General features: G+C 37.7%; 1 protein-coding gene across 9 annotated transcripts in view; it reads right to left on the minus strand.

Annotated features, from left to right (window-relative positions):
- Positions 1-22912, minus strand: part of PTBP2 (polypyrimidine tract binding protein 2) — a 76675-nt gene that overhangs the window by 31204 nt on the left and 22559 nt on the right. For all 9 annotated transcript variants that reach the window (XM_039484848.1, XM_039484849.1, XM_039484842.1 and 6 more), the window contains 4 exons: positions 8675-8847; positions 7977-8120; positions 3809-3973; positions 3618-3728 (listed from right to left, as the gene is read on the minus strand). In XM_039484848.1, coding sequence (XP_039340782.1) covers positions 3618-3728; positions 3809-3973; positions 7977-8120; positions 8675-8806 — 552 coding nt within the window. In that variant the 5' untranslated portion in view covers positions 8807-8847. The remainder of the gene's footprint in view (positions 1-3617; positions 3729-3808; positions 3974-7976; positions 8121-8674; positions 8848-22912) is intronic.

Here is a 22912-nt window from a genome sequence, read left to right on the forward strand (position 1 = left end):
GAAATATTTGATGAATTAGCAATACCAACCGTATCTCTTGATATTTGGTATAAGGTACATCCAGTTATTACAGCTGGAAGCTTACCCACTTAGCAAGCTAATGCCACTGCCACCAGGAAAGTTACCTTCCACATAAAAAATAAAAATCTTGAGCTCACAGGCAGAGAAATAGCTCAAAATCAGCTATCATTAGCTATGTCCAAAACACAGTAACATGCCACAAAATTGGGGATGGGGGGCAGAGAAAGGAGTGTCAAATGTGTGAAGCCTCACATTAATCTGATGACAATGGGTTGCAGGTAGATTTACCTTCAACTGCTTTACAATGGGCAGAAAGAATTGTCAAATTCAGAGAAATGCAAATTGACTTTAATCCAGAAAGACAAAGGTAGTCAGGCATGTATGGAGGGCATTTAAAAGCATCCATATGTGCCTGTTTGTATTTTCAATTTAGAACTGTAATTCCTTCTGTCACCGCCTAAAAGCGTAAGAACAACTTGAAGCACATAACTCAAGAACACTGAACCTCAGGAGTTCCTTCTTGCCAGGAGTAAGGCAAAGAGAACAAGATGACCTCTTGCAGCAGACATGAAAACTGTAACTGCTTGGGACAGTGTGGGGCACCTTCAAGAATACTGAAACCTTATCTCTTCTGAGGTTGGCCAGAATCTTTGCAAGTACTGGTGGAGAGCAGAGGTACTGATGGATAAGCATATAGGACACTCCACACTGGCAGTATGGACACGGGATCCTGACAAATATGGTCATCTACTGGTATCATATGGAGAAATCCTTGATCCAGCGACCACTTGTAGCATATGTTCTTCTCCAGGAAAATTGGAAATCCAAGACAAAGCCTGTTTTTGCATCTACTATGCTTCCTGCCACAAGAGCTGCACTCCAGAGGTCCCTGCTTGCTTATACAGAAATAATAGCCTATTTAAAAAAGATCACCTTTAGGATTCTGAATGTCTGAAAATCCTTAGTCCATTCCAAGGTGACTACATCTCTTACACATTACAAAATTACATTAGTTAAAACTGGAAATCTAGTCCTAGCAGAAGATCATCCATAGCCTATCATCAGGGCAGAGTTGCCCTGAAGTTATCATTCAGATGGGATGGGAAAGTCCCTCTGGAACTTGCTTCCACTATGATTTAGGTTTTAATGAGGTTTTCCAAATGGAGATATGTCACAAGTACTATGTATATAGTTAGGGGCAACCATAACACACATAAATATGGTTCAAAATGACCAGCTGTGACAAATCTTCTTACTAGACGTATGATGTCCTCAAATGGTCTCTGAGGGACATCCTGGAACTTAAGAATTCAGATTGGGATGCCAGAACCATGGTGTTGACAAACTATTTTGGGGGCTCCTACATGGCAGTATCCTTGAATTAGCCCATCGTCCGGAAAGGGAGACATATGTACTCCAGCCTGGCTCCAGATAGGCCCCAACTACTATCATTAAAATACTCAAATAAATACTCATACAAGTCCCAATGTCAATACAGAGAACTGGCAATGCTCTTCCTCTATAAATCTTAGGGTATGTCTACACTGCAATCAGATACCAATAGCTGGCCTGTGCCAGCTGATTCGTGCTCAGGCTAAGACATTTGGGCTTGGCTGGAGCCCAAGCTCTGGGTCCCTGCCCGCTCACAAGGTCCCAGAGCCCAGGCTACTGCCTGGGCCCAAACATCTACATTGCAATTAAGCAGCCCCTTAGCCCAAGTCCCATGAGCCTGAATCAGCTAGCATGGGCCAGCCTTGGGTGTCAAACTGCAGTGTAGATGTCCCCTAAGACAATGTTTGTGACTGAAAAGTTTCACTTTGTGCATGTCAGCATCTGCAAGGTCCAGACGCCTTCCTTTAAAAGAGACATGATAGCTTAGAGTACACCAGAGTCTTGTCTCACTGTTTTTTCACTTCACTTCAGTTGCAGATATCATGATCCAATCCAGAGGTGGTGATAAAAACATGGATCAGCATGTCCAGAATCTATTCCAAGAGGAAATGACATTTTCCTGGAAAACAAGTGGTAGAGGAATGCATTTTTCACTATTTATGCTATCTGAATGAGTGAAGTTCCATAGGGCCAGAGGCTTCTTAGCACACACCCTTGTCAATATCTCACTATTTTCTTCACAACACTCAGATAAATACCATCTCTTCCAAGTACTTACATCACTTGAGTTTTTCAAATTGCTCTTTAACTTCCTTACTAAGTCTTCAATTTCTGTTAAGGTCACATTCTCATTTCCTTTGAAGTGTGCCACTGGAAAATTAATTTCCCATTATCTTCTATAGTAAGAATGATGAAAAAAATCATTTAACAACTTCACTATCTCATCATGCTTTTCAACTGACCCCCAGGCAGCCCACTAGTTTTTTAGAAGGCCTAGTCACACAGTCTTCTTACTGCTAATGTACTTCAAGTGTATTTAAATAAAGGCAAGTAATTTCTTGTTCTCTTTTGTCTCCTTTCCAGTCAATTTTCAATTTAGCTGGCACAGTCTGTGTTGCTCAAGACAGATTTTGGCTTTTTAAAGGATTTTTTTTTAACCCAACACTAACACTAAAAACTCTACGCAATCATTTTACTTACACAGTGAGGTCCTGATATCTGATTGGGACCTATAGGTGCTACCACAACACACAAAACAACAATTATTAGAGTATACATTATCTCTGTATGAAAAAGATTACTCTCTTTAAAAAGCAGTGGAAGAGTTTAGGACATTACTAAAATTAGCAATGTCTTACACTAACACATTTTTCAAATATCTCTTGTAAGCAACACAGGATAAATATGAAATTAAAGAATCAGGGTTACTTAAGGAATACATGTGCAGTAAAGAAAAGCCCTGACAAGCAAGTTGAAGGCAGGACTTGAAAATACTAAATTATAAGGCCAGAAGGAATGAAGTAGAGAGGATATCTGGTTCAAAGAATAACTAATAAGATAAGGGGAAGTTTCTAAAAAGAAGGCCTCTGATGTTTGGGGGGGGGGGGAGGGGGACTGCAGATGGTTTTAAATAAGACAAAAGTAATCTGTCTTAAAAGAAGCCAGCATAAGCCTTCCCCTGCATACGGGTGTTAAAGCCTACGTGAACCAAGATGCAATGGAAAAACTGCTCGTCAGCAAGAAGGAGGGGAGGAAAGGACTTGGGAAGAAAGGAGGTTGTAAATCTTATGTGGATTAAGACTAGAACTAAGGATGAATTGTCTCAAACTGTTTTTTTATCTGAAGTTAGTAATTGGAAATGACTTTACATGTTTGTTGAAGGGTATAAAAAAATAAATTCTGAAAGGGTTCATTGCTAAATAACCATGTTGGAACCAATATGGATGTAAGCATCCTGAGGTTTAGCCCATTTGTAAATTTCTTGCTCAAATGCTTATAAAGGTTTTGTTACTGTTTGGATGTAGTAAACTGCTTATTATTTATGCTTTTTAGGCAAGTTTAGAGCAATTCTATAAATACCATTTGGCCTTCAGATTTAATAAAGGAATGTATGGTTAAATCAGTGTCATAGTAATACCCTGCACAAATAATAATAATTCTATCACCACAGGATATCACTAGCCCAAAAGTAATTTTGTACTTACCAATTTTGCTTGCTGTGCATTTACTGGATCACCATATTGCAGTAAAGCTTGAAATTGGTTATTCTTTGTGAATGTGATTATCTTCAATACAGCACCAAATTTAGAGAATATCTGTCAAAAATAACAAGATTGTATGTACAGAAATTTATTACGAAACATATAAACTAAAGTTACATAGACAACTAGCTTACTTGGTGAAGAACATCCAGGGTTACAGGGTAGTACATGTTGTCAATAATTATTCTAAGTACTGGACTCTGAGCTGGAGTCACGGCACTTTCACTAACAGTAGTTCCACTAATGGGAGTATTTGTTGTCTGTACTGCTGTCACTGCCTGAAGAACAGCTTGAGCCCGCTAAATAAAAAGAAAAAAAATATGTATTATATACAAAGTATTTAAAGAAAAAAGGTTCAGAAGCTTATAGATATATTCATATTGTTACTACCAATATATATTCAGTTACCTTTGACACAATGAAAATTCACCTCTTTAAAAATATACCTACTGATGTAACAATAGAATGCTAAACATATTAGATATTCCTTCAGTGGTATGGCAGCAAAACTAAACTATCTACTAGATCTACACAATAAAGTGCAATGCCAAATTAGGGAAGTATAATGGAAACCACCATAATCTACCACCAGGGGAGAAGGCAGTAACGCTGAAAATAATTATTTGTTTCTTACTGAACAACAGGAAGTGGCTTCAAATGAAGCCAATATCTGGCCTTTCTAGCAGCAAGTATAGTGCTAGTAGGACAAAAGTGAGCTTTTGGGAGATTTCAGAAGAATATTTCCACAGGTTACAATGAGGAGTAAAACAACAAAAAACAAAACTACAGAATCATAATGTGATTTACTGAATAACTGAAGTTTCTTTTTTTAATATTTCCAATATTCATATTAGAGTTAATCAAAACAATAGTGAAATATTAAGCAAAAGGTTCTGATAGGAAAAGATAATGCAAATATGGTACTTTAAAAATATTCCAATTTGTGTTTTAATGAAACAATACACAGTAACTGAACAAAAAGTCCGAATGAAGTGGTCACAGATAAGCAAACTACTTGCAGTCTGTATTATCCAACCTCTTTAAAAAACAAAAATCCCAAGAGTTTCTTAGAGCAACAAGTACAGTTTTAAAAATTCTTAGGATAATCACATAGTAACAACACATGAGCACACATCTACATAACTACTTCTATTGCCAATTGATCAAATTTTAAAAGGGTTAGGTGATTTTCTGACGAAAAATGCAGAAAAGAGGGTTTTCATTTCATATGTGTTTTATTACAGTACCTTTAAGAAGTAAAACAATACACAACAGAAAAGACAAAAGTGTGCATGCCAGGAAAAATCAAATCCATCATCAACATATGAATGCATACTGAATATTCTAAAGGTATACCAGAGACAATACACAACTGCAGATCCCACAACTTACATGATATTCCTCACACTGAAATGAATTAAGGAATAAGGAAAGTAAGAAAAAAAGACCTGGTGAACACTACTTGGGACAGAAAGTTTACTGTATCATGTCAAGCATTAGTTAATGCTACTCTGACAAAAGTATTTTGAAGACACTTAATTTATTTTTAAAAACACATAAAACACACATCATTTTTAAGCAACTCAAACATTTGGTTGAGTTACTTCATTGTTTCAGTCTTCTAATTTTTAAGCAAATAGTAATGTGTCAATTAAAATGTATGTCAGGGAAAAAGTTTTTGCAAGTTCTGGTCCTTAGGTTGTACAGCAAACTCTTACTCATACTCGTAAGCTCAATCAGAACTATTCAAGTAAATAAGGATGTGTCTGATCTGGCTTTCTACATAAGAGCCTGAAAACACACTTTCTTCAGTGTGTGCTTATTCCTTACACTTAATTCCACTAAGGTCAACTGGACTGCATACCAAAGCAAGCATGACTGTTGGAATAAGCATTTGCAGTGTAGGGTCTACAGCTTAGAAATTACAAGAACAATGGATTGTTTTGGAGGCGGAAAAAAATTCAGTTTAATTTTTAATAGTTGTATAGAAACCCTACTTTTGAAGGTGTCTGAGAAAATGTAATGTTGGAATAGGCAAAATCAGCTGCATATTTAACTTATGAAGTATTACATAAAATTGATTTATTTTAAAGTTTCATAATATTCTACCACATTTGACTATTTCACCTTTGATCCTAAGAACATCATAATACATAAGCTTATAAAAATACAAAGTCTATATTAAAACATTTCATTCTGACAAACTGACAATCAAGGAGATTCACAGTTACGGCAGTCATTCTGTTCTTAACTCACCTACTTGTGCCTAGGTACTGCAGCACACAAGGTAAAAAATGTTTGTTTTAAATCTGAACTTTAATGTTATTTTGTTGTTCTGTTTACATGTCTTTTAGGACAAAATATCTTTACAAAATTATTAAAATGACATGAAACATTCAAATGACTTTTACATCTGTTTTTTTTTAAGTCAGGCATAAACCTATTGTGATTAGACTTTTTCATAAATAACCATGTTGCTGACAACCAATCATGGGCAATTCATAGAGTCATAAATGCAACTTGTTTTCACTTTCAGAGTTCAAAAACTTGGCTGTTTAAGGTACCCCATCTTTTCTAATTACAGATCCCTCTCTCATCCCTTTAGCTTAACCGTTTGTACTTTTCACCTTTTTCATATTTAATCTTTGCAATGAATCTACTGACCCTCATTTTCTTTGCATTTCTCTGTCTCAAATGTAAGGAAAGGACCATTTTAAAAATGAAACTGCCTAGCTTTCAAATGTAACCTTCAAATTTTGGTAACAAAGTTATGTGATGAATGCCCCACCAGACCAGATTTAATGGGATATTCTGTACATGGCCTGCCAATAACTGCTTTTTAGTCTTCCCAGCAGGTTACTACGCTGCCCATACCCATCATAGCCAACTGGCTCCTGCTCTGTATATTTCTCCATCATGCTGGTGATGGCACAGAATATTTATAGCACTGTACTGTCAATTAATTTATTATAAATAAAAAAAGGTTAAAATAAGGGTGCTTGCAAGACTGAGCCAACTTAGTGCTAAAACAAAAGTGTTATGAAAGCAAGGATATTGCCAAAAGGCTGACAGCATCACATCAGAGCAGAAGATAGTTAACTGAAGCAGGCAGGACATTGCCACAGGATCCCAAAGAAAATGAAAGGCAAATACGTGACTGATAGTGTTCCTATTGTTTAAAGTTGTACATGAATCCACCACTTTTTGCCCATGCTGGCGTCATGTTTTATCATTCCCTTTACAAATTTCATTCCATTTACCTTTAAGTACCCATTTCTTACAGCTGGCACTTTAAAAACGGACAATCTAAAGTATTTCTTTAATGGATAGGAGAATACTCAGCGCTCCAAAAGATCTAGTATGTTTGTAGTGACAGGTAGGGAAATTAATACTGAACTTAATTTAAGCAAAAAGAAAAAATAACAACCAGGGGTTTCCAGAAAACTTCTCTTAAAGACATAATAAAAAAAATAATTTGCCATTAACACACTATTATACTAGAAATGACTTAAGTATGACAAGAGACTAATAGAAACTGTAGATTGTCACAACAGACAGCATTACTCTGATCGAAAAGGGAACACAAGAAATGAACATGAAGATATTGGCATTTGAACAGTGAGGGGTCAATGCTTCTTTCCCCTATTCTTTGTAGGATACAGCAACCTCAAATACTACCAAGACCTTTACTGCCCCTGCTATGTTATCGATGAAACAGTTCCGTGTTCTATTAAAAAAATGTATTACAACTGTTTTGAAAGAATAATCGGTTCTACACACATCCAAGATCAAACAACAAATTTCTCAGTTACTGAATACATTTTTCCCAGGGTGATCATTAATGCATTTTTCTTCAGGAACTGTCCAGTGGGAAGAGCAGGACCAAACAAACTGAGCTTATCAATACTATCGAATTTACGATTCAAAACACTGGGAGTAGGACTCTGCATTAGTGATGGGGCAATTCCATATGGTACTGAACTCTCAAATGCCAGAACCAAGAAACTTGAAGTTTTAGTCATGTAACTTCTAAACCAAGAGTCAATATTAAGACTTATTTTATGAAAATATTCAAAATTTAATTAGAACAATTAACCATGAAATACATTAATAAAATTCTAACATGTAATTGCAACATATACAATTCTATGTCTTTTATATATTACAATAAACTGCAGCTATTAGAAATAAAGTTTGGTTTATACAAAAATATATTCACGGCTACATAGTGTATAGTTGAATGTATGCTAAGCTTAATTTGCTATTGTATGCATTTGTTATACTCCATAACAGTAAATATACCTGGTTTAGTGTATTATCAGTCTTTAGCTCTTTATGATTAGAATACTGAATATAGATGGGTTGGTTACGAAGATGAGGTGTCACAGCGGAATAGTAATTAACCATAGTGATAGCTGCTTCTTCTGTTGCCAGCTCCAAAAAAGCCTATAATGTAAGAATTAAAAAAAATAATAATATAGTATTTACACACTATTTACACTTTGTATTGCTAGAATAAAACATTCACATAATGAAGGGATTTGATAAGATTTCATGTTTTACCCCAAAAAACCCAAAACAAACAAATAAACAAAAACAAAAAACCAAAATCAAGCTCTCTGAAATGGGTCTGTAGTTGGCAAATAAACCCCATATCTTCAAAGACATCATTTTAAGTCTGCCCAGTTTAGCAAACTGGGGTTTGTGCACATAAAATGATACTTTTGAAGAGGTTAGCCTAAATGGTTAGCCTGAAAGCCATATTTTTTTGAGTGTCATCTGCTCTGAACTATTAGCCCTTCACTGCTTTCTAATATAAAATAGACTAGAAATAGTATGGAGCACATGAAAGGGGAATGCAAACTGAAAGAATGCAAGGCTTTTCATTTTAATTATTTACCATTACATTTGGATTAATCTTAGTAAGCTTTTACCAGTATATTTGGAATTAGAAAATACTTAATCATTGTACTATAAATGGAACTCTGAAACAAGAATACCTGATTTTTTCCTTTTAGCATCAGGATGTTGGTTACCTTACCAAAAGGTAAGCCTAAAGCAATAACTTCTGTTTCTGTCACTTCACCAGGCAATTTCCTGATATGAAGAACACGAGAAGGAGCCCCATCCATTTTATCCTCTGCTTTGAATTTCTTGTTGTCATTACCATTGGCTGAAAGACATTTTTAAACTCCATTTCATATTTACAAGTCAGTAATATTTTAGAAAATATCTACATAAGCAAACTTTTCAAATAAGACGCACTTTGTACTGGATACTAAATATTCAAGTCACCATGTGAGCTATGCACCCTTCCATTCATGTCAGCAAAGCCATTTAACATTACCTACAATTTCTAAAGAAACTAACAAGCAGATGAAAATGTGAAACTGTCAGAGGTCATATGACAAAGTTTGTGGAGAACAAATGTGATGCCAGAGGACCAGAGACAAACCTATGTAATTGATAAACAAGTCCATAGAATAAATCGATAGGCAGGCACTTATGTAAAAAAATCCTCTCAGAGCCCAGCCTGAGTAATAAGAGTTGCTGTCGGAGAATTCCACGAAGGGAAGAGAATGGAGAAGTCCACCACCTTCAACTCTTCAGAGCAGCGAGGGTAGCCTCTCAGTCATAACTACAGCATTATATTCATATATTAAAGTCAGAGGGAATCATTAGGCTTTCTAGTCTGCCCCCATGTATAAAATGGCCATAAAATTTCACTCATTTACCCCCGTACTGAGCCCAATAACTCGTATTTGATTAAAGCATAAAGGCATCCAGTCTCGATTTATAAACATCAAAAGCTGGAGAATACTACACTTTATTTGGTAATTTGTCCCACTGAACCTCCACTGTTAAAAATCTGTATCTTATTTCTAATTTGTATTTGTTTAGCTTTAACTTCCAATCATTCGTTCTTGTTATACTTTGCTACGTTAAAGAACCCTGTAGTGCTTTATAGTCTCCCTGTGAAAATACTTATACACTAATCATAGACTTTAAGGTCAGAAGGGACCATCATGATCATGATCAGAGTCTGACCTCTGGCACAAAAACTTACTCACCTACACCTCATATCACCTCTCATTTTCTTTATGATAAATTAACCAGATTGAGCTTAAGTCTCTCACAGTAAGGCACTTTTCCAGGCCTCAAATTGTTTCTCTCTCTTCTCTGCGCCCTCTTCAATTTTCAACATCCTTTTTAAAATGTAAACAGCAGAACTGGATGCAGTATTCCAGTAGTGGCACCCCCACCGATGGAGTGGGAAGGGAGAATCTACACAGTAGCAGATGCTTTGCCCCTGACCTCATAGGGTATGTCTACACAGCAAAGAAAATCTCATGCCTGGCCCGTAGCAGCTGACTCGGGCTCACAGGGCTTGGGCTGTGGGGCTGTTTCACTGCTGTGGAGACTTCCGAGCTTGGGTTATCGCCCAAGCTCTGGAATCCTTCCACCCTTCAACTGGGGCCAGGAGCTAGTCTGGTGTCTATACAGAGAATTATTCACTAATAGGACAAGCAGTAATACCAGAGCTAAGAAAAATATTTGTAGGTTTTTCCCCCTCCAATGAATAAAAATTAAACTGGCAAAACTCCTAAAATCAAGCAAGTTTAAAAAAAATGATTACTATATGAAAATTTAGCGTAAAAGACATTTTCTAATAAAATGCAAAAAAATCAAGTTACATTGTTTCATTATGACTGATTATGACTATGTACTATTGAGTCCAGTTTCCTGACTGTGTTAACAAAAGCTATTCTGACACATTGACAGATGGGGTTTATGCATCACGGGTGGACTCTATGCCAGCCCATTAAGAGGCTCTCTCAGTGTGAACAGCAGGGAGTTGCTGCTACACTTGTTGTAATGTGGGTTTCTAAGGGCCCAAAATCTTTTAAGGAAAGTGTTAAGTATCACTTCACGCATAGTAATTCCAGGGAACATTATTTGACTTCATATGTGTTATGTGCCAAGTTATCATATATATGCAGAAATATGCAAATTGTTGATCTATATTAATACACAGCATGTGTCAAACTTCTGAAAACTTCAGGAAAATGAAAACTACTGTGCTCCTTTCAGTCCTACCATGTGTTAAAGATATACTCATAATTTAATTTTTTTATTAAATTAAGCTACATCTTAAAATACATCTTTACATTTTTAATTAAAGAATAAAGTATATTCAATATGGGATGTTAAGAAATGTTTGCATAAAATTATTTATTTTTTAAAGTGGAAGAAGATTTTCAAGTTTCCAATAGTTTTACTTACTAGTGATTGTTTTATATTTGTTACCTCTAAGTGGAAATTTTTTCTTTATACCAAACAACCCAATGTACACCTCTACCCTGATATAACGCTGTCCTCGGGAGCCAAAAAATCTTACCGCATTATATTGAACTTGCTTTGATTCGCCGGAGTGCGCAGCCCTGCCCCGCTCCCCTGGAGCGCTGCTTTACCGCGTTATATCCGAATTCGTGTCATATCGGGTTGCGTTATATCGGGGTAGAGGTGTACCTTTAAATTAGTTAGCAGTAGGATGAAAGACCTTGTTGTTTAGCAAGCACTCAGATTTTCATACATAGTTTTCTCCTTTCTTACATGTTTTAATAAGCAGTAACATTATTAACAATGCTGACATTTAAACTACTATTACTGGCACCTGAGTTAGCACTGATAGAAAAGAATACGGCAGTTCACATCTCAAAGTTTCATTTAAGCATCTCTGCAAACTCAGGCAGAGATCCCTTCATTTGTTACAAAAATGTCTCATTTTGAAGGCTTTCTTAGCAACCGGAACAGCCAGAAACTAACTTTATTTGTTTTTAAGGAATACGAAATCAGGGACTGAAAATGAAATATGGGACTCAGGAGTACAAATGAGAGGTCAGTCCATACTCCCTTATCTCCAACTAGTACTTCACAAATCTACAAGGCTACATGCAAAACACTTTGCATGTAGCCTTTCTCTGTGAGAAATTCCAGGTTGCTGATTGTTTAAAATGAAAACATACAGAGATTCTCTTTAACTTGTGGCTCAGAGTGAGAAATAGATGCTTGTCTCCATCTCGGCTCATCAAATGATGAGAGTGTTGCATGTAACAACAGAAAGCAGTTTACCCAACATCTCATGGAAAAAGATGGAGTTCCAACAGATAATAAAACATGCAGTTTCTCAAAAATTCTAGTTTCACCTGCTAACAGAAAGCAGTGATGTCTTGATTCTTCCCTCTCTTTGCCAGCTAGCGGAAATCAATGTGTTTTATATGAGTCATGGATTGAATAACACTGCCCTTTGTAAATTTTTACAAGGTACATATTAAAGTGAACTTTCAAAATAAAAATATTGAGTTTGAAAATATGAAATTCATTCAGTTTTCAAAACTACTATTAGAAGCATTTGGCACTGAAGAAAACCTCTCCACCTTACTCTGTGTGGTCTCTCACTTACCATTTTAAATGATACTTTTCAACAGGAGATAAAGTTTAATGATATATTGCGGGGGAAAAAGGAATGATGATCCCATTTTAATACACGAAAAAACAGAAGTTCAAAGCCACTGGAAGGTGAACTCAATTATTGTTAGAAAATGTTCAGTCATTTTAACAATGGTATACCTACGTGATCAACCACTGAATGGCTGTAGCAATTATGTACTGTGGCTCATTTCAATCACAGACAGATTAAGGAAACAACAGACAAGCCTAAAAGGTCTTCCTTGATGCAACAGGCTAAGAAGTAAATAGGGGCAAGCCAGGAGACATGTCAGTGTTTCAATTCTGCCAAAAATTACAATTACAGTATTTGGCACTTTAAATAGCTGATCGCCTACCGGCCTGTATTATCATGAAATTTAACTTTTACCAGATCTGAAAAACCTAATCAGTTTAACCTCCTCCCCAACTGCTATTTTCTGGACAAGATAAAAATTAATGTTCACAAGGAAAAATATCTGCCACTCACTGTGGAAAAGCATCATCCAAAAGGATCATCCAAATGATCATTGTTACTAAACTGAATTATTTGTTTAGTATTATCCCTGTTGCGAACTCCAAACAAATCCCATCTTCAAAAGACAGCTACATGATGGGAAAATCCCAAAGCTCTCTCTGAGTAAAATGTACTCAATATTCAGTTACATACCATTTAGTAGTCTGTTAGTTAAAAGTAATCTCTACAATAGACAACAAAATTATCACTTGGAATTTCACTGAAGAAAATAAACACACACGTACACCCCTTCTCAAAAGTACTGTCATCGTTTTTCCAAATCTATACACAGAACTCCATGATGCTGAATAACCAGCAACAATTTAAGAGACTGATGGCTGTGCTATATATATGCTACTATTTTAAGTCTATTAGATGCATAAGATTCCTTGGGGCTTAACCCTTCCCAAAGATTAGAAACACTATTTATTTAGCATTAACTGAGTTCTTGAAGTTGCCTGTTTAAGAATAGTCAGGACCTTTCACTCCTTAGCAAGGTATTAATAATTCCTATAAAGGGCAAAAAAACACTTAGCTTTCTTTTAAGCAACCAAGAGGGTAATAATAATTGGAGATATACCAATCTCCTGGAACTGGAAGGGACCTTGAAAGGTCATTGAGTCCAGCCCCCTGCCTTCACTAGCAGGACCAGTTTTTTGCCCCAGATCTCCAAGTGGCCTCCTCAAGGATTGAACTCACAACCCTGGGTTTAGCAGGCCAATGCCATGGATCAGATCCAAAGAACAGAAAAATCATACACATCCTCAATAAAGCCATGTTAAATGCAACCAATAGATGACAGATCATCCGGAACATGTGGCTCTCAATCATACAGGCTGCAGAGACCATCCTGGAGCCAACTCAGAAGTCAGAGCTGCTTTAGAAAGAAAACAGCTAATCCCAAAGCCCAGAATAATACCAACCAATGAACAATGGGCCAACTTTATGTTGGAAATAGCTAAATTTGAAAAAAAATTACTAGCATAAATTGTCACTTCTTTTTTGTTGAAGCATTAAAAAAATGCAATTTTGTAAGTGTTCTGAGGTCAGAGCAATCTATGTTAGACAAAAATGTAATCCATCAGTAAAACTTTCTTATGGAAACTTAATTTAACGTTACTGTGAAAAACTGAGATTAATTGAAAATTTAATCTGAAAATTAAATTTAAATTTAAAAAATTAGACATCTCCTTGCTATGCTGTGATACAAATGACCCACTGTAACAGACATTTTCTCTTTCTTCCTCCTACAGTGAATGCCCTACAGTTCCCTTACCCATATTTGATCAGCCTCCATTACCTAGGTCCATAGCAAATTCTGTGTAGTTTGGGCAAGGTTTATGCCCTGGAAGAATAACCTGTCTATTAAAAAAACTTTACTTTCACCTATTGTTTCTCTTGAGGAGTTACAATTTACCAACTATAATTCTCTTGTAAATATGCACAAATATAACAGTTGATATTAGTTCATTGCTAAAATCTGATAGATACAACTGGTGAACTCAAATAACCTCAATTTCTTCTAACTGAACTCCTCACACAGAAAGGACAAAAGAGTCAAATTTTGGATTTTCCCCCCCTGTATTCAGCAGTCTGATAAATCAAGATTCACATTTTCAGCTGAATGGAAACATGAACATTAATTTTGTTAGGCACTACGTTACAAACATCTGTATTATACAGATAATATATATATATAAATATATATATATATAATATATAATATATATATAAATGACCCTGTTAAGATTGTAAATTAACTATTCCAGCATATTTCTTAATATGGATAATTAATTTTAATAGGTCTGATAAAGAGCCTGAAACTGGGAATAGGATCTCTCCCATGTACAAATAGGTTCCCAGAATGAGGCAACTGTGGAAATAAGTTATTATATTAATACTGCACACAGAAGTCTTCAAAAGATATCCTAAAGAGTTAGCTATTCTTTAGATGAAAACTGAATTTTTACTGCTTGACATTAAGATATAGAAAAAATAGTCACTAGTGAAAATGCATTAAGTATAACTAAAATAACTGACCATGATTAATACCATAACATTTATTACAAGTTTTCAATCTGAAACTAAACAATGCAAATATCTAATAGCTACATAAAATTAGTGTGACCTATTATACCTTGGGGGTGCATCTTGTTAACCCCCATATTCCTCATCTGTATATAATTGTGATATTGCATATAAAGCATGCCATGTGAAATATCAGGAGAAAGGTTAGAACAGTGTCTTTCAGCAGATCATATCTAAATACACCTCTACCCCGATATAACGTGGTCCTTGGGAGACAAAAAAAATCTCACAGTGTTATAGGTGAGACCGCATTATATCAAACTTGCTTTGGCCCTTGTTGGTTCCTTGTTCCCTGACCGTTCCCTCCAGAGACCCCCATCCCCAATCACCCCCAGGACCTAACCCCCTACCCAATCCCCGTCCCCTGACTGCTCCGACCCCTATCTACCCTCCTCCCCACCCCCTGACAGGCACTCACTGGCATCGGCGGGAAGCGGAGCAGCCCGACCCCAGCCTGCTCTACTCCGCCACCTCCCAGCTGTGGTACTCCACTTCCCACTGCCGGTGAGCGCGAGGAAGTTGGGGAAAGAATGCCCTCCTCCCTGCACTCACCGGCATCGGGAAGCGGAGCGCCGCGGCTGGGAGGTGGCAGACTGGAGTGGGCTGGGGCCGCGTCGCTCCGCTTCCTACCACAGGTGAGTGCGGAGGGGCATCCTCCCCAAGTCGCACTTCCCAACCTCCCCGCACTCACCGGTGGCGGGAAGCGGAACAGCCCAACCCCAGCCAGCTCCACTCCGCCAGCTCCAGCTGTGGCGCTCCACTTCTCGCCAGGCAGGTGAGTGCAGGACCTTTCCCCAGCCGCCCCCCCGCCACACGGCTGGGACCAGGGCAAGGAAAGCGGAGCGCGCTGGTGAGTGCGGAGAGGTTGGGGAAAGGACGCCCCCCTATACTCACCAGCGGCGGGAAGCGGAGCACTGCGGCTGAGAGCTGGCAGAGTGAAGCGGGCTGGGGCCGGGCTGCTCCGCTTCCGCCACTGCGGTGAGTGCGGGGGGCAGGGGGTCCTTTCCCCCAAGCCCCCTTCCTTAAGTGACACGGCTGGGGCCGGGGCAAGGGAAGCAGAGCAGGCTGCTCTCGGTCCCCCACTAATCCCCCGGGCCACTCTGGGACTGCGGGGCCCCCAAAAGTGCCCTCCCACAGCTCCTGCCCCCCCAGACCCTGGGGGGGAAGCCCCTGACCACCCCCAAGACCCTCTGCCCCTTATCAAACCCCTCAGCCCGGGCCTGGTCCAGCACCCTTAACACGCTGCTCAGAGCAGCGTGTCAGAGCTTTACTGCCTTGTATGCGAACCCGCCTTATATCGGGGTAGAGGATATGTGTATCGCCAATGCATTTGAAATTATAAAAATTGTGTTGTATGGTTTTCACTAAAATATGCTGAGGGTTTGGGAGGCACCCAGATTGACAAGGGAGGTAACCAACAGCAAGGTGGGTGCTGTTGAACAGACATCACCAGCCATTGTCCAGCAAGGGAGCTACAATGCAATGGCTCACCTGCATGAGGCCATACCAGGAGAATTGCTCAACCTTGCCTGGAGACTCAGCAATGCCCATGAGACATGCCTGTACTTGTGTTTAACAAGCACATGGACTAAGGGTATAAAACAGAAGACAGTGGCCACATGTTTGGCTTCCCCTGACCCCACCTATGCTGCAAGCAACAAGCACATTGAAAAGATTTAAGACTCCAACAGAGGAGACTGACCCCGGTTTCAACGGTGAAATCTGTGTACAATGAATTGCAATATCCAGTAGGGTGAGAAAAACTGCTTAATCTAGATGTTGCCCAATCTAATAGAACTGAGAGTTTAACCTGCTTGCTTATATTTTATTTTATTTTATTTTGGTAACTAACTCTGACTTTTTGCCTATCAATTAAAATCCATCTTTTGTAGTCAAACTTATTTTACTGTTTATCTTTACCAGTGAGTTTGCCTGAAGTGTGTGGCAAATGTGCTCAGGTTTGCAAAGGCTGGTGTATATCCACTTTCCATTGATGAAGTGGTAAACCAATTAATAAATTTGTACGGATCATCTTGAGCAATGCAAGATGATATATCCTTGAGGCAGTGCTGGGAGCTGGGGGGATTCGGCTGGTGCCTTTCTCTGTGTGATTCATGAGTGGCTCAGGGAGGATTCATGCAACCTAGCTGGGGTGGGGGAGCTCTACATGCAGTTGTGCTGAGTGATCATAGCACCTGCAGGGGCTTGCTGCTTGTCACTAGCAAGGCATTGAGAGACAGCCCAGACTGGAAAGAGTTAAGGGGGCACAGCAGTCCCACGGTCCCTGGGTGCACCTCGGGGATCTCATCATAATTAGTTTATATCTAAAAGAGATACATGGACCTGAAGTTTTAAGTGTCACAACCAAGGCACTTATCCTATTTAGAGCAATGTTTCCCAACTGGTGTGCCGTCGTGTCCGAACAGCTGTGCTGTGGAACTTTTTGAAAAACTGCAAGTGAGAACAAGGGGGGAGGGGAAAGGGGAAGCTGCCTCACTGCACCACCTCCTCCATGGGCAGAGCAATTAGAGCTCAATCTCCCTCTCTTCCCCCATCCACTCCAGTGTGAGCAACAGGTCGCCTCCTCTGCCCCTCCCCTATCCACTGCCAGCTGCCAGCCAGAATGAGGATGAGCCCGTGGAGCTCAAGGTGTGCCATGGCAGAGAAAAGGTTGGGAACCACTGACTTAGAGGAAACGGAAAAGGAGCTGAGACTTCAAGTTTAAATTTCAAAAAGAAAATAATTTTTGATTGTTAACTTGAGCTAGTGAACAGATTTACTTTTAACTTTCCTGAAAATTCAATCTTAAGTCTAGGAAGGGGTGTTGACACCAAGCTCAGTAGTGAAATGCCGAACATATAAGAAAATTGATTTAATCTCCCCTACCATTTCAAATCTCATTGCAGACTTCATTATGGAGTCACTACAGTCACCTTTTTAATGTACAAACACTTTTTAGAGCCACTTGACATTTCGGGTTGCCAGATTTTGGGGAAAATGTTAGGGACACTTAGTCATGGTCACACAAACACTTCATGTAAATCAGTCCATTAAATAATGTATATATTTACCAATATTGTGCATATAACTATAAACTTCATCTTAAAAAATGTATATAGATTTAGCACTACTACAAGTTTCCAGCCCTGGTAAATGAAGTCCTCTGCTTATCTATAGCACAGTGGCAGGGTAAGCTTCTCATATACACTGCCCTGCTAACGTGCCTCAATCTGATCTGGAGCTACTTTCTTTACAGGTAAATAGCTGCCCATGCAGTTCCTGGCTTATCTGAATCTGTCAGTAAAAAGCACAATGATAAGTTTATGATTTAGGAGTTGGAACACAGAGTCACACAACATTCATTATACGGTAACTTTAAGTCCCTACAGAGCCAGGCTGGAGTCAAACTGGTGATCTTCACAGACCATTAGCAATATGTCAAGGCATCCACTTGTAATCACAACACAGCCTATATAATTACTGTACCAACAACTGGGAATTTTTTTTTTTAAACAAGACTTTTTTACAGTTATAGTTTTACCTTTCACTCAGATTTTTGAATAAAAAATGCTGTCTAAAGTTAAACTGACAGCAGCAACTGTGAAATAAGGAAGGTCCAGTATGTATGAAGAATAATTTTAATTCTAACTTTTAAACTCAATTTTGCACTGGAGTTATTTTTGAAATTTTTAAGCTACTTTATGAGAAATGGTGACCTTGTTGACAGAGAATCTAAAGTCAACTTTCCCTAAGTTGATGGACTCTACCTGCATGCATCACAAAATACTTTTTTGTTCTGTAGAATGACTGTCTGCCCATTTATTTCCAAAATAAAATAAAAACTAATTGTGGGACTTTCCAAAAGTTCTTCATTTGCATAAAATTGACCCAATCAATCCCCACTGGTGATGTCAGGGACTTCAGAGTGACAGTGCCACATTCTGACTTGCCAAAGAACTTCTAAGGATAGGTTTTTGTGAGGAGGACCCAGCCAAGATGTCATCTTCAAGACCTGGAGGAAAAGGAGACTATATTGCTTCTGGCTATATGATGCCAGTCCATGCTGGCCAAGAAGGCCTATGTTTTCTCCATTCTCTGCCTGGCAACCAACCAAGGGGCAGGAGTCCAATAACTTGTAAAATCTAAGACATGATAGCCACGAGGAATCAGCTTCTAATATTTCCATCAACATTAACAAGCCGTGTTGAAAATGTTACCGGCTAATCATTATTAGCTTCCTGAAGATGCATGAAACCATAACAATGTAAATCATCTTCTATAAGTATCACATGTGTTTCGATTTTATTTTTTCCAGCAGGACAACACTCCTAGAAGGTCTGGTGTTCTCTTCTTATTAGGCACAGTAAAGTAAGAGTAAGTGAGTGTGATTATTTGCAAACCCACATAGGGACAACTCCTAGAGTCAGCCACAGAAACAAAAATTAAATTAAGTACCTTTTCTAATTAAAAAAAAAACCAACTAATCTCACATGTAATTTTTATGGATTAAGATTATGTGCTTAAATCCTGATGAACTGTTCTCTTTACCTTAATTGTTTTATGTTTAACATGGAAGTGAACTGATCTTCACGGTGTAAGTCTTTTGACAAACATAAAATCATATAAATTGGGACAGAGTGGAAATGTCCTCCTATTTTGTGACTGACAGCTAAACACAAAGACTGCCATTTTACCAGATTAAAAGAGCTACAAGCAATTGTTATCCTATTTGGTATTGTTTAATTAACCTGATAATTAGATTTATTTAATATTACATAATGAACTAAAATGAATACTCACAATTAATAAACTATGTATGATAGGAAAATTGTGTCTGATTGAGCAATTTACCAGATGTCAAGATAACAAGAACAGAGAAATCCAAGGCACAGATAATCCACCTAGTTGTGATGCACAGAACCTATCCCTTCTACTGTTTCCAAATAAATGCTAATCAGAGGGGATCCCCTGGATATACTTCAAAACACAAAATATGTTAAGAATATTAAGATTGCAAAGTCAGGCACTCAAAGGTGGGAAATGCCAAAATTAAGGTTACCGATATAACCTTAATTCTGCTCTCTTGAGAATATGCATTACGATAGTATGCAATCAAATAATTAGAGACTATTTTTTCCAGCATGTATCACAAACAGGGTTTGACGCCACACCTTCAGATTCATAGGATAGGTTTCTACCAATTGCTCTAAAGAAATAACTGGCAATGGGTTTGTAGACCAGCTTCTAGAAGACACAAATGGCCAGCAATTTATACAATTGTTTATTAGGCAGGAGTGGAATGTTGGGTGTATCAGAATTCCTGGCTCAAGGAGGTAAATGTCTACCAGTTAAGCCAAGAACACAGATTTTACACACACATTGACATAAAAGCTGTAAGTCTATATTTTTATCTCTGTTTTGTGTAGTACCAAGTGGGTAGGGGTTTTGGTAGTGAGTAACAGTGGATATGTTACAGTGAATCGGAAATGGATCCTCTAAATACGATATAGTACTATTAATATAGGAATTTTGAACTTTAAATATATTTTTACAATGTTATGGATCAAAATTAAGGTTGAGTGTGCAATATAAGTTAGGTGGGATAAAGAGGAGTTAAATAGCATTATAAAGCAGTAAATCCCTTAACTATTCATTTCCAGATTTACTGTTTAGGTTTTTGTCTTCTGCAGTTACATAAGGTTTCATAAACAAAGTTACAATTCTTGATGTTTTAGCTAGACTCCACTGAAAACACACTTTCAAGCATAAAGCTTATTTTTAAACTGTTTTTGCTTGTGAGCTTAATGTATGCATATATATGCACAAGCCCATCGGTATGATAATCATAAATGTCAATTTACATTACTACATAATGATAAACTGGCCAATATAATCACCAAAACTTAGGATGGGTAGTAATTTTTTAAAACTTCCAGCAGATACTATTAAAAATTACTAGTTGTGAACTTAGTTACTCAAGTATCTGTATTTATAACATTTTATTGTTAACCACTGTCAGTTTAGCTATGGCTTTATAAAAACAGGACATATAAATTCATTCATCAATGTATAACAATGCACCTCTTCTTATAAAGGATGTCAAATTAGCATTGTTAAACCATATTTTAAAATATACATGATCACTTGTATGTCACATTGTTAACTGTTTTGTGAACGCAATTAAATATCTATCAAAGCATATTTCTAATGAGACAGAGTTAAAAGCTACCACAGACACTGGATTTTTAATTCCCCAAATTTTAGTGGGTTTAATATCAATACATTTTTTCAGATGTTTTGCACTGATGGAGTTTTCTACACTGGATTATAGGAGCAGCAGCAGCCACTGCTACAGTTAAAGTTGGGTAACTGTTTCCATTCCAATCCCTTATTTCCAGTCACTCAACTTTCAGGAACTTTAACCCCCTCAGGCTGAAATTTTCCATTCTTTGTGTCTGCCCACTGATTTTTTTTTTTTTTTGGCGTGGGGGGGAAGAGAGAGTGAGAAAAGGAGGTAAGATTTGGCAGATTTCAGGAAATACAGTTTGGCTGTTTCCATGTACAAGGAACTAGAAAACAGATATACTTTTCCATACATAAAAATATTCCTGCAATTTTTATTGAGCAGCCCTACAGTTGAAAGGAATAAAGTTTCAGAAGATTAAATTTGGCACAGAAATAGCACACCACAGAGGAGATGCATGTTTCCTTGTTCTATAGAAAATAAATGTGTTTTATAGTTAAACCTTAGAATGAGTAAGAGCAATTTTTTTCACCATATGCGAAGTACATAGTTAAGAAAGTATTTATGGGGCATGCAACATCTGCATTCTTAGTTGCCTAGTGAAAAGCATAGGGAAGCATATTGTTAAAGACACCAGTTTAAGACCAGTTAGTGCAGAACTTGTGACCTAGACGACATTGGTGCCCTGCAGAATATCCAGAACTGAGGTAAAATTCTAATACACCACTACCTCGATATAACGCCACTCGATATAACACAAATTTGGAACAGTAGCTACTCCATAACACACACAATAAATGGCTCTACCTCCCTCTTTTGCACTGCGCACTCCAGTGGATCAAAGCAAGTTCAATATAACACAGTTTCACCTATAACACGGTAAGATTTTTTGGCTCCTAACGTCAGCATTATATCGAGGTAGAGGTGTATTTCCTTGTTTCCATTCTGATTCATTTCATAGAGTATCACAGATTCCCATTTAATCTCTCTTTGCTTGGAATACTTTTCAGTGAGTCAATATCTGCCATACATCAATATAAAAAGGATGATGTCATAAACACTGGAAGGAGGCTCAGGCTCTCCAAAGACTTCTGACCCTAACTAGTTTATAATAGGAAACAAGAATGGAATTTTACATCAGCTTCAGAAATGATGAAGGACAACATTTACTCCGATAGTTTTTATCTGTGCTTTTGACGGTACAGCTCTCAGCTGTAGGTGTAAATGATGTCATCAACTATTGCTAGAAAAACTCTGAGCCCTGACCTTTAATCTTAAGCAAAGACAAAACTGCTTTCCAGAATACATAGTGGTTGTTAGTTCTCATCTTCACCTTTAAAACAATCTATTCAAGCATCTAGGATTTTCTTCTCAAATGTTATTTATGGACTTTTCATGCAAAGGAGTCACAAATCACTCGTAAAAACTAATTTTGATATAAATATATATAGCTTAAGTGAAATACAAACACTTCTGGGGTTGACGACTGCACCCTAACACCACATAGCTTTGAGGAAATGCAAGGGTGTAAAAGTATTGATACCAGAAATAACATGGAATAAAGAGATCTGGACCCATGGACAACTGAGGATGAATTCCTTTCTGAAAGGAACATAAATTAGAATGTTTGATTTGAAGTCTATTTTGGTAAAGGTCTGTGTACTTTGGAAGCCAAGTACTCCAAATCCTTTTGTATGTTCTGACTGCAGAATGTTTACCAATGTTTAACAGAGTTGTTTCCAGCTCCGTTCTCTTAGATTCTAAACTATTAGTTTCAACCTGCCAAGGTCAGAATGAAATGTTGAAGTTTTCCCACAAACATGTCTTCATGATCGTGGATGACGATGGCCTGTGAGGCCAATAATGATGCAATAAGAATTACAGATTCTTTACCTCGTTTTA

This window comes from Mauremys reevesii, linkage group 8 (genome assembly GCF_016161935.1).
Source record: "Mauremys reevesii isolate NIE-2019 linkage group 8, ASM1616193v1, whole genome shotgun sequence".
In the NCBI taxonomy this organism is placed as follows: Eukaryota; Metazoa; Chordata; order Testudines; family Geoemydidae; genus Mauremys; species Mauremys reevesii.